The sequence below is a fragment of the Dromaius novaehollandiae genome, chromosome 20 (assembly GCF_036370855.1).
Source record: "Dromaius novaehollandiae isolate bDroNov1 chromosome 20, bDroNov1.hap1, whole genome shotgun sequence".
Lineage (NCBI taxonomy): Eukaryota > Metazoa > Chordata > Aves > Casuariiformes > Dromaiidae > Dromaius > Dromaius novaehollandiae.
Window position 1 is genome coordinate 8904447 of NC_088117.1, and position 12896 is coordinate 8917342.

A 12896-nucleotide genomic window follows, 5' to 3' on the forward strand; every position below is an offset into this window, starting at 1 on the left:
GGTGGAGCTCGCGTTACAGAGCACAGAGGCTGCCTCCTGCAAGCCAGCTTTTTTTTTTTTTTTTTTGACTGCAGAAAGAGAAGAGGGGGCTGTGCTTGTTTTAAGGAGTGACCTGTTTATCAAAACCACTTGTGATGCAGTTCCCTTCCCTTGGAGGCTTTTTTCCATCCTCTCTGCTCCTGGAGCAAGTGCCTGAGGCTCTTCCCTGCTGCGAGTTACCAAAAGGGAGAGCAGGCGTCCCGGGGGAACAGCGGGGCGTGTTTTTCCCGTGTTTCTCCGAAAAGCAGGCCTGCCCCGGGCTCGCGGCCCTGCGCCTGCTTCCTGGCGGCCTCGGCGGCTGCGTCAGAGATGCGGCTGGGGCAGAAAATGACAGCGCGGCGCTGGGCCTGGACGCTGTTTGCCACGGCTTCCCCGCAGTCACGGCTGCGGGAGCCCCCGGAGAGGCGCCTGGCGCCCTTCTCTTCGCGGGCCTGGAAGGGAGAAGCGCTAAAGCGCCGGCGCCCCCCGGGCCGGGAGGCCTCGCCGGGAAGCCTGCGGCCCTGGAGGACTCGCCCCGCCTCCCGCCGCCGCGAACCATCAAGAGCGCTGGCTAGAGCGGCTGCGCCCCGCTCTGCGCCTTGCGGGCCCCGCCGGAAGCGGAAGTGAGCGCTCTGGCGGGCGCGCGGGGGGTATAGCGGCTCTCGGCGCTGTCGCCATGGGGGATGATATGGACGTGATCCCCGAGCGGGAGATGAAGGTGAGCGGTGGGGGCGAGGGCAGGCGGACCGCGAGGGGGGCGGTCGTCCGGAGGGCTGGCTGAGGCCTGGAGGGAGGCTGGCGCGGGCCGGGAGGGGGGAGCAGGCCCGAGGGGGTCCTTGGGCCGGAGGGGGGAACAGGCCGGGGAGGCCTTTGGGCTGGGAGAGGGTAGGGACTTTGGAGGGAGCGTTTCGGGGTTTGTGGAGCACTTAAGGACCTTTTAGGAGACTTTGGGACAGGCCAGGTGGTGGTGGTGGAGGGGGGGGCTGGCTTGGCCTGCGGTGGAGGGGACTTGGTAAAGCTGTGAGGATGATAAGGGGCTTGGCTGTGGGCTCTGCTCTTTTTCATAGATTTTGGGGCAGTTGATATCTTAAAGAGAGAAAATGGGGGAGTTGGGGGGGTTATTTGGGGAGAGGACTGATGCTGTTTATCAGTCCTCCTGTCTACATGCCTAGTGCTGGGTTCCCCCACCTCTGAGAACAGTAGACATGCCCACAGCCTGCACGTGTGGGGGCTACTTATAGGAAGGGTAAACTGGAGTCTTGTCCTGGCCTAGCCCTTCCTTCTGCCCCAGAGTGTTACTGGGGGGGACACGGTGAGACAGGGCTGTCTGTACAGATGCCCCAAGCTCACATGCATCTTCATGCAGCTGCTTTCTGTTCTGGCACTTCCAAAAGCAAGGGAGTCAAGCTATTTGTTTTGCTGGAGGTCCTGAGTTTCGGCAGCCTCCTTCTGTTGCAGGAAGGTACTTACTCAGTGCTTTGGCAAAAAGAAATAAAAGTCAGGTGCTTAATTTGGGTTACTAGTGTTAGATCTAGTGCTTTATTCAGTGATTGACATTTTGGGAGGACAGGCTCATTCCTAAAGGGAGCCTGACATTTCACCTTATAGTAGTGTAACTGTTGTTTCTTAATTCAGTCAGTTTGTGTTTCTGTAGCTTTATAACTTCTGAAGTTTTATCTCGCTCTGCTCTTCCCATTTTTACAATGGAAATTATGAGAGAAATGAGCACACAAAATACATTTGATTATACAAAGTAATAACTGGTGGAGAGTGGAAGGAATAACTGTGTCTGTTCTGTGTATGATAAACTGTTACTACAGGGGTAAAAAAGATGCGTCTAGATAGATGCGTGCTTTGTAGATTGGGTCTTTAGGGAAGTGCATTATATTTAGTCGTGCTGTATGTTTCTCTGTTTCATTCCCTTTTCTCTGTTCGGTATCTATTAGGTAGTTTCAGGTATGTTTCACAGAGGGTTAGGTGTCTTGGACATACTGAACTCCTACAGGTTTTGTGAAAACAGGCTGATGGGTGGAAGAGAGATTCAGGCAGTATTTTTAATATTGAAAAAATTGTGGTGGTGTCTCAGTCTGTCTTAGATGCCTTGGATTCCTGGAAGTGTAGGCATTTGTTTTGTTGTGTGATTAGAGGGGGGGAAGCAAAAACAAAAAAAGGCTAAACACCTGGAACTTACAGTAAAACATTTTAAACTCAGTAGTTTTGTCTTTGAGATGTACATAACTTCCACTGGTTTTCTTGATGAAGTAAGTAATGGGAGTTGTAGGTGCTCTGTGGATAAAATAAGGTGCACCTTAAAAGGGTATGGAAAACAAGCTCTTCTTTACATGAAGCGTCAGTGAGTGTACAAGACAGCAAATGTGATAGGATGGACAGTGACAGTGTGGGTCTGGACTCTGCCTTGGGGGTGTTTTGCAGCTCTTAAGGAGAGGCCTTTCAACTTACTGTCCTAGAGAAGCTGAAGTAAACCGTTCCCCTTCACCAGCATACAAACAACTATTTCCTGACTCTGTTACAACAGGATTTTCAGTTCAGAGCACTGAAGAAGGTCCGGATCTTTGATGCTCCTGATGATCTTCCCAAAGAGCGGTCCAGCCTCCTTGCAGTGTCCAACAAATATGGGCTGGTCTTTGCTGGTGGAGGAACCAGCCTGCAGATCTTTCACACTAAAAATCTTCTCATGCAAAATCAGCTGGGAGAAGATCCCAATAAAATTGGTAAGGCATTTTTATGTCTCATAGTCTCTCTGTAGCAACAGCTCTATATGGGTTTTCATGATATGGAGCTCTTGGCTTCCAACATAGTCCTTGTTATGTATTTGAAGCTACTGGGTTTTATTATGTAAAAATGCAGGAAGAAAATTTGCTGCAGCTTGAGCTGATACAAAGTATAGTCATTGGGATCATGCTGTCAGGACGCTGTATGCTCATGTTCAGATGTCATTCAGGTTTCGTTTCCTATGTTCAGTGCCATACGGTAAAGTTGTCTTTTCCTATGTGAGAGTGTGCTCCTTTCCTTGCAGCCCTACACTCTTGGTAGCCACATTTGGGGCTGTGAACTTGGATAAATATTAGAGACGTGTGCAAGTGGAGTGGGACAGAGTTCGTGCACTGAGTTATCCACTCTGAATAAACAACTGTCCTGCAAGGGAGGAAGAAATCACTGTTCCACCAGCTCACAACCTAAGTGCAAAATTGTCTTCATTCTCACCTTTTCCTTAGTAACTGTATCAGCCAAAGTATCCACATGCTCACTGAAGTAAAACCTAAAATTTTCTCCTTCCTCCAGGTTAGTGAGGAAGGAAAGTGGCGTTTTCTTAAGAACTTGAGAGTGTCTGTTGAGACTGTATTGGTAGAGGTGAAGAGTTTGCTTTCACACAGTGAATTTTCCATATTTCCACTCTGACAGCTGCTCTTTATAGGACTGTATGTTAGGTGATACCTCTCTCTCTTTCTTTTTTTTTTTTTTTTTTGCATAAACTTGTTCCAACCATATTGTTTTAAAAGAGCAGCTCTTGTTGTTTTTCAAATTTGACCACTTCATCCTACCTTCTTTTCCTTTTGTTTTTAAGTTGAGAATGTTCAGAGTACCATGATTCCCATGAAGTTTCCTGTGCAGCACCTGGCTCTAAGCTGTGATAATCTCACTCTGTCTGTCTGTATGATGTCCAGTGAGATCGGTTCCTTCATTGGCTTTTTTGATGTCCGCACGTTCTTAAATCAGGTAAAGTATACGCAAAGTGGTCCCCTGGCTTCCACCTTCCCCCCCCCCCCGAGACTGCAGCAGAAGGAATGACATACTTTGGGTGGGATTTTCTGTCTCTCTGCAAGCAGGTGTCTTGTAAAGGAATTGTTCGGTAAACTCAATTTTGCTTCTTATTCCTATCTGTCACTAATTTATAGCAAGGCCAAAAACTTGCTGGATTATGAGTCTGGGAAAACTTAGTCCAAGCTGAGCACAAGAATATCTCATGAATTTGTTTTTCCTAAAAGGCAAAACAGCAGAAACGTGCATTTGCGTATCACAAACTAGCCAAGGACTCGGGAAGCGCAGCGATGGTCAATGACCTGAAGTGGAACCCTACTAGTCCTGCTATGGTGGCCATCTGCCTGTCCGACGGCAGCATCTCTGTCCTGCAGGTCACAGATGCCGTGAAAGTGTACGCCACGCTGCCTTCCTCTGTAGCTGTTACATCCGGTGAGTGGTAGCTTTGGGCAACATAGACTGTCAGACGTTTAAGAGTGAAAATGAATTGGTAGGTGTAAGAAGGCAGGCTCTCTGTCTCAGGAGGAGGTTTTTTTCTCCAATTGTCACAAAGGTGAAGGACTCAGAAAACATCTGTTGCAATATAGCTGCTCTTTTCCTAGTTGACTGGAAGGGTTGCATCTTGTGAATTAGAGCCGATTGTGTCTGCCTGTGGTTTGCTCTCCCTCAGCTTGGCCGTCATTTTTGTGGGGAAGTAGGCAAATGAGAGACAGTTGTCATCCATTGGTTTTTGATTTGAGCAGCTTTGTTTTTGCTGTGACTGAATGCTTCACACACTGCTCTGGTCCTGACCCTGGGCAGGCTTAGAATAAGCCAAAACTGTGCTGATTAAATCACATGTGTAACTTACCACTCCTCCTCCCCTCCCCTCAAAAAAAAAAAAAACAAAAAAACCCCACAGTTTAGCCAATCAGTGCATCTCTGTGACAGCTTTGGTATTTTTTTCAGCCTCTTTGTCTGTTTGATTTGTCCCTGTATATTTGGGTCAAGCTAAGTGTATGTGTTTGAGATTGAACTTGATTTATACACAGGTGGGTGTGAGCACCCATTACAGGACAATGCAAGGCTGTATGGAGGCAGGTGTGAGGGGAGTTTAAACACGTATGAAGCTTCCATTAGTCTGAAAGCCAAGAATTTCAACTCCTCTTGCTGTATGTAACTGAATAGGCAAGACCGTGATAGCGACAGAAAGGAATTGTTTTATATGTGGGGTTTTGCATGAGGAAAGACTTGCGTGGTATTTAGTTTATTGGTCCTGCTTTTGTGGGCCTTGAAATTCTCCAGTTCCTTAGCGCTGATGAAATTCTTCTTTTTTGCTTAGTGTGTTGGAGCCCGAAGGGAAAGCAGTTGGCTGTAGGGAAGCAAAATGGCACTGTGGTCCAATATCTGCCTGTAAGTATTTTTGCCGGTAAGGCTTACGTCCACTCACTAGTTTTCAATATGCTTTATTTTCTTTCACCATCAGCTTTTTGTGTGAAGCTGACCAATCACTTCAGTAATATTAACATGTCTTAGATCAATGCTGGGTTTAGTTTGGTTGCCCCAAAGAGTAGAGTTTTCAGGGTGGCACCTGACCAATGTTAAGAGCTTGTGAAACAGTCTAAAACCAGCTCTCTGGGCTTTCTGCAAAACTTGTGGTTGGCCTTGTTTGGTAGCTTTTTCTTTGTGTTTAAGAGTAGTTTTGTTTTTATTTGCAGAACCTACAGGAGAAAAAAGTCATCCCTTGTCCTCCGTTTTATGACTCGGACAATCCTGTTAAAGGTATGTCTTTAATTAGTTTCCTCTTTTTAAACATTTTACTCATTCCTCTTTATGTTTTTAAATACAGCAGCTGCATAGTACACTGGTTATGTAGTTACAACTTGATTTTAATTATTTAAAGAAAAAAAATTCGTGTGTTTTATCTCTGGGTTATATAGAAAAAGTAACTGTGGGCCAAAGTCCCTGTCTGTTTCTAGACTGCACTTTAAAAACCTAGTTGTTGCTCACTGATGTGATAGGTTGTACTCAAGGACGGTTGGATTTGCACATTAGTATGAAGATTTCTGGACATAAATCAATTCTTGTATTTTCTGAAAATGTCATCTCTTAATTTTGAGTCTTCAAAGGAAAATGTCAAAGCGTCAGAACAGTAAATTTAGAAAAACAAAAACACATCAACTGGATACGCCAGAACACTGTCCATGTTTGGAAACACTGGCCTTGTCTTGCCTGTGATATCATCAAGCAAACCAAATAAGTGCTTCTGTTCTGTGTTGCAGTTTTCCGGGGTCCTGGTACTTCAGTGATTCCTCCTTGGTTTGTGGTGTCATATTAGTTTTCTGTGCTATGCACAGTTAAAATCAATGTAAAAGGAAGTGTCATGAGATATTTGTTTCCTTCTCTTTCAGTCTTGGATGTACTGTGGATTGGTACATATGTCTTCACTATTGTATATGCGGCTGCTGATGGGACACTGGAAACACCCCCAGAAGTGGTCGTAGCCATATTGCCTGTAAGTGCCAGCAAGTCACAACTGTAGAAATGTTTGCTTATTCTTGACCTGTTCATTGCAATGGCAAGCTGCTTTCATTATCCATGCTAGCCTCTTGTAGATGGGATTGACTTGATTTCTTTATTTGGAAGGTAAACTATCAATTTTGGCCCTACAGAAAAAGGAAGAGAAGCGACCAGAGAAGTTTGTGAATTTCATGGAGCCTTGTTATGGGAGCTGCACTGAGAGACAACATCATTACTTCCTCAACTATGTTGAGGAATGGTGAGTCGCAGGAATCGTGATACCGTCTTTCCATCATTATGCATGTCTCGGAACAGTCCGTGCCTCTCCTTGTATTGTATTTCTCTCTGCTGTAAGCTATATAATACTGAAACATGGGCTGAGTGAAATTGCTATTCTGAAAATATTTTGTGAAAGTACAGCTTACTTTTTCTGCATGCTTGCTTTCTTTGCCTACTTAGTCATTTGTGCAGTGCGAATGCATAAATTTTTGCCTGCAGGTACATAAGATGGTTTGTTTAAAATCTGTTGTAACAATTTCCTTTGAGACTGAAAGTCTTATGTTAGGTAAAGCATGCCCTTCTGTCTTGCTTAATCATGTAGCTATGTGAAGAAGCTGTTCCTAACTTTTCAGTCACCTGACTTTGTATCATGATAGATACTGGTGGTCCATGACTGTCAAATCATTAGTTGGCAAGGGGAGTCAGCCCCTAGTGACTCATTAAAATTATTCTAAAGCAATGTTGCCAGTCACTTTTCCCTCAGCTTGTGCTGGTTGAGAAGTCACTTACATGTTGTTGTAACTGTATTCCTAGTTAGGAATTTGAGTAGGTGATAACTAATTGAGCTGATGACCTCACCATGGACTGTTATGTTGGTTTTAACCTATTTGGTTCCATACTCACAGGGATCTAGTTCTGGCAGCATCGGCAGCTTCCACAGAAGTCAGCATTCTTGCCAGACAAGGGGATCAGGTAGTATTTTCTTCCTTCTGCATTTGCATATATGTACTTCCCCTTTCTAGAAAATCTAATGAAATAAATTTTATGTAAAAATCAGTGTATGAGGAAATGGTATGTTTAAAAAAAAAAAAAGAAAAGAAAAAACCCCCCAACTTTTCATATCTTAGTTGCCTGGAATCTTAAGATAAACATAAACCTTAAAAGAACAAGAGTTCCTAGTGACAAAAAAGAGAAGGGGTAAACAGAAACACAGCATGTTGTTAAGCAAGTAGCAAAAGTCTATTTTTCGTTATTCACTTGACAGTCTAAAAACTTGATCAAGGTCAACACTCACAATTCATGTTAGGTCAGCAATTGAAGTGAAACATTACGTCTGTCTCTGAGCCTGACCTCGACTCTGACATGCAGTGCTATTTGGGAAATCGCAGCTCTATCTGTGAAGGGCACTGATATTTCTGACATTTGTTAATCTGACAAGTTTAAATATTGCTCTCTAGCTATTTTGCAGTTTCATATTTCAGAACACTTGACCAGTATTCCAAAGAAGGCTGGAAATGGGAGAGCAGTAGTCAAAACTACAATCTTGCTTTTCACAGAACTGGGAATCATGGGTTTTGGAAGACTCCAGCAGAGCAGAGCTTCCTGTGACAGATAAGAGCGATGACACCCTGCCCGTTGGTGTTGCTGTAGACTACACCAGTAACATGCCTATTCCAATCAGTAAGTCTTGCTAGTCTTTCTTGTGAAATAGTCTAATAATAGCAATATGTGGTATATTTTTGAGGGGACAGTCTGATGCTTGCAGTCCTGGGACGCTGCCCTGAAAGGGAGACTGACACAGAGAATCCATCCTGGCTTTTTATACCAAGCCTACAGCATGTGTGAGATTACTTCTGTGCATATATTCAAATGGCTAAGGGTTAAACATTTTCTCCTCAAACCTTTTGGCAGCTTGGGATACTACAATAATAGTCATGGAAAACAAAGCACCTAGGTTATGTCTGTGTTTCTCAGAGCTGGGATGATAGTGAGCTTAAAGAGGTCACATTCTTAACACCAGGGGTTTCAAACTGCCTGTAAGGTTTTCATTATGCTTGTAGTGTATGTAGTGTTGCAGAACTGTTTTGTATGAAGTACAGTTGCACTGACCTAAAGGAAAAGTGGGTTAATTCCAAAGTCTGAGAAAGCAAGGATCGCTGAGGTAAATGCGAGGTAGATGCTTAGGCTTTAATTCTGCATTAAAGCACAAGGCCTGAATTGACTGTACCCTGCTGTGCCTTGCATCCAGCTGCTTGTATTACCGCTGTACCTTCTGTGCTGCCTGAAGGCTCTTGAAAGCACCTTGTCAGAGACTGAAGCTGAAGATGCATCTGAGCTATTGTACTGTACCTTAGTGAATTTTGAATCTTGAAAGCCAGAGAGAGATTGAAATAGAGATGCCTTTAGGCAGAGTGGAAAGTTCTGCGGTCAAGAGGGTGCTGATTAACTGAGAACTGCGGCAGCCTTTACCTGAATGAAAATCTACAGTAGGGAATTCAGGTCAAACTTTGTACTTTAGTGCAAAATGGAATTTGAAACATTCTCTGTTAATCTATATACTTACTGAATTAAGGAATCTGTCAGGACAGCTTCTTTAAGCCCAGGTAGTGCTGCCTTAGAGCTTTTAGAAAGACTTCTGAAGAAGGCTTTTGCTAATGTGCTTTCTGTATTTTCACTGAAAGCAGGCAGCTCCTTTTTGGCTGCACGTTATTTGGCTTTGCAGTTTGCAACAAGTTTGAGTTGAAAATAAACCTCACTTGTCCTGGAGTTTGTTCCCGTGCGGAAGCTGCCCTTCCCCAGCACACTTTCCCCGGAAAGCCAATAGGTAGAGGAAATTGGCCATCCAACGCACTGGTCAAAAAAACCAAAAACCAAACCCATGTGGATGATCATAGGGGCTTTTTCCTGCATCCTAGACTTGCTCTTAAGCACAGATTTGCATTAAGCACAGAATTAAGCTGTTAAACGTTTCTAGAAAATGCTTTAGGAATCTATGGAGTGATTTGGGGCCTTTAACTGTGCTGAGACTATTGAACTGAAGCAGACTAGGCTCAAAGCCACCGTAGCTGCACAAAATCCAAGTGTTTTACATCAAAGGTTCAGATCACCAGTCTGTTGTTTTCAGAAGGATATTCGTTTTATGTTGGCTTGCTTCAAAGAAAAAAGCTTCCTACCTAGCAATTCTGCTTTCATACTTCATATATATGAATGTTAATGATCTGACAGGACCCGATGAAACAGGGATTGCTGAAAGGCTTGGAGAAGGGAGCAGCATATAGGTGAAAACAAGAATGACTACAAAATGAAAAAAAGCTTCGTACAGGATTTCTTGGGTAAAAGTTGGCTTTTTCATTTAGCAAGCTATATTTAGCAAGCTATATTGAATTGTTAAAATAACCCGTCATCTTTGAGTTCATGAAACACAAAATCAAGAAAAGGAAGGAATAAAGAAGAAAGGGGCATTCATGGGGAAGCAAGGGACCAAAGGTGCAAGTGAAAGCAAGAAGGAGATAAAGTAACTACTGTGCTAAGCAAGTCAGGCGATGGTGGTGATGCCAGTAGGAACAGAAGATGAAACTTTGACTGTACGGCTTATATGTATGGTTTTCGGCAGGTGATGAGAAGACCCTCGCTCCAGCTCCAGTTCTGATGTTGCTCTCTACGGACGGTGTGCTCTGCCCGTTTTACATGATCAACCAGAACCCTGGGGTCAGATCGCTTATTGTGACTCCAGAGCCATTATTGATAGAAGGGGAAAGAGTACCAAAATCGGCAGGTAAGTGCTCCAGTGTGTTAGGGAAGCACTTGCATTTGTGGATCTTTGTCATCCTCACCTGTAAGTTTGGTATTCAAACACACGTATTGTCACAGAAAATGTATTTATTCTTTATGTTGATAATGGAGAACTGTTCCTGGATGCATTGTGCTCCCAGTGCTGTTCTCCCCCTTGTACAATTGAGTGAAATTGTCTAGTCCTCTTTATCGTAGGGAATCCCAAATGCTTCACAGGCTGTGCACACATAGACCGTACAATGCAATCAACCTTTGGCATACAGAGCCAGAGCAAACCAGGTGCCAGTGTTATACCAGATGCCCTAATTCTAGAAAGCCCCTTGCCCAGCTTTGGGGCGGTATGACTGGAACAGCAACAGTGGCTGCAGACTGTTCTTGGGGACTAAAATTAAGCATTGTGCTTAATCCAGAGCAGGGTCTGTCTGCTTCAAAGAGGTGATGGTTTTCTTCCATTATGTTTTGCTATGGGAAGCCATGATATTGAACTAAGGTGTATGGCTGCAGCAAAGCTTATCTGAACAATAACTTTCTGCAGCACTGTGAAGATCACCTTGGCAGGTGGTAAGAAGTAGTTTTAACGCAGTTTGTATGTATAGCCAAATGTGATGAAAAGTAGTTTCCTGTGCTGGGGTAGGCAGATCAGTTGGTTCTTTTGCTTCCCTGCATGCCTGCAATAAAGTTTGTAAAGCCACCGTTTTCTTCCTTAAGCCTGCCTTTGCTTCTCCCTCTCCAAAGAGAATGCTTTTGTTTGGCAGTGTGCCTCTCTGCAGCCCTGGCTGACCTGTGTGCTGACAGGCTGCTTTATTTGAGATGGCATGAACCACATCAAAATCAATGGAGAAAGGTGAAGTCTTTTCATTGGGAATTCCAGGCAACATTAATTTAGACCGACTGGGGGAAATTACAGTATTGATCATGGCTTGGACTCTGAGCAGCTGCTATGTCACTGATCAGGCCTGGGGACTGGAAGCTCTGCTCCCTTCTCTTTCTCACTGTACCATCTGTCTAACGGTGAGATAGTACTTAACTTTTCCCATCAAATAGCATTTGGCCTTGAAATACCTTCTGCCATTAGTCGAGACAACTGAATGAGTCCCTTCCTGATTTCTCTTTCTGCAGGAAGCACTGCCACACCTTTGACCACTCCTCCGCCTTCTTTAAAGCCTGACACAGTACCAGGTGTTGCTCCTACTACTCCGGCCTCAAGTATCCCTCCTGCTGGGGGTGGAGCAGCTGCATTTTCCTTTATGCCTTCAACTGTGAAGATGCCTGCCTCTACAAGTGGTGACCCCCCTCCTTACCCTTTTGCAACTGATGCCTCCAAGCAAGCCCTGGGGCCCAGTCTGACTGGAGCAGCAACATTCTCTTTCTCCTCTGCTTCTTCCAAGACATCTATGACTTCAGCCCCTTCTACAGGCACAACTACAGCTACAGCTACTGCCACCTCCTTTTCCTTTGGATCCATGAACTTTAAACCAGCTGCAGATAGCTCACCTGGGCCACCACTGTCCACAACACCTGTTACACAGAAGTCATCGTTCACCCCTTCGGCTTCTTCGGTCAAAGTGAACCTCAATGAGAAGTAAATAGATGTAGCAGATTATGCAGTGTTTCGGTAGTTAAATCACTCCAGGCGTGAACAATGTGTGGTGGTTTTAAAGACCATGCAATAGTTTCTGGCTTTTTGCCCTGACAGCTGTCCACCATGCTTCAGAAAGAGCCCTGAGGAAAGCCCCCTTTATCCGAGATGTAGTTGTCTTGGCCGTGAAAACTGCCAGTGCTTCTCATGCTACAGCTTATGTGCATGGGCCAAATATGCCAGGGAAGATGCCAAAATTTAGACTGATAATTTTCCAAATTAGCAGAGACCTTATCCTTTTGTGTCTTTGCTTCATAAGCATGAAACAGTAATTTCATGCCTTCATTTTACATGAGTGATGGTTAAAGATTCTTGGAGAACACTGGGATTTGAATCTTGTATGAGTTTAGTATGGTCATGGTAGCACAAGCTGCTTCTACTGTTTGGCGAAGCTTCCTTACCTGGACCCAGAGAGTAACTTGCAGGGCTGAGAGGAAGCTGTAGCCATAGCTGATGGATTCCTTTTCTACTCCTGTGTTCAGTGAAGAAGGTGTCAGAGCTTTTGTTCTTGTTTTTAAATGGATGCTTGCTCACTGAACACTGGACCTGAAATCTTCAAAGCTTGTTCATGCTGAGAGTTTGTGCCAGCTGGAGGAAAGCATATTGACTGGAAATTACCCAAAATGGATTTGAGTGATAAACATTCTCAGATTTCTTATTCTCACTGTTCCTTCCAACTCTTGAGACTTGCTATCTTTTTTTTCTTTTTTCTTTTTTTAGAAAGAAGGGTTTAAAATGCAGAGGTATGTTAATTGGAGCTGCTTTCTGGGGAAAGCAGTTTTCACTTAAATATATCTTTAGAAATTTTTGATGGTTCAAATGATTATTTTTTTAATTAGAAAAATCTTTGCTACACCAGGATCTGATGGTAGCTCATAATGGCTTTTTAAATTTGATATTGTGTATAAAAAGCAAACGATACGCTTGTGAGTTGGCTGAATATTTAACTTGGCTGCCGTGAGGGCCTAGGTTTGAAGATGAATGGAAGTTTTATTCTCTTGCAGAATTTCTCTTTGAATGTGCTGCAAGGGTGGCACTGAGGCAACTCAGATTTGGTATGGTGGGTGCTTTGGTGCAAAATGATGAGGTGCTTTTTGAAACAGCATAGTACTTGCTGGCATTTGGGTGTTGCTCACTGGGTGGATCTATGGTAGCAGTCTCTTGTTCC

At 44.1% G+C, this 12896-nt stretch overlaps 1 protein-coding gene across 2 annotated transcripts in view; it reads left to right on the plus strand.

Moving 5' to 3' along the window:
• Window positions 1-589: 589 nt before the first annotated feature.
• NUP214 (nucleoporin 214) overlaps window positions 590-12896 on the plus strand; it is a 46910-nt gene continuing 34603 nt past the window's right edge. For both annotated transcript variants that reach the window (XM_026101800.2, XM_026101801.2), the window contains exons 1-12: window positions 590-736; window positions 2555-2750; window positions 3605-3756; window positions 4026-4230; window positions 5120-5190; window positions 5496-5559; window positions 6189-6292; window positions 6450-6556; window positions 7203-7269; window positions 7854-7977; window positions 9911-10072; window positions 11209-11671. In XM_026101800.2, the coding sequence (XP_025957585.2) occupies window positions 695-736; window positions 2555-2750; window positions 3605-3756; window positions 4026-4230; window positions 5120-5190; window positions 5496-5559; window positions 6189-6292; window positions 6450-6556; window positions 7203-7269; window positions 7854-7977; window positions 9911-10072; window positions 11209-11671 (1757 nt within the window). In that variant the 5' untranslated portion in view covers window positions 590-694. The remainder of the gene's footprint in view (window positions 737-2554; window positions 2751-3604; window positions 3757-4025; window positions 4231-5119; window positions 5191-5495; window positions 5560-6188; window positions 6293-6449; window positions 6557-7202; window positions 7270-7853; window positions 7978-9910; window positions 10073-11208; window positions 11672-12896) is intronic.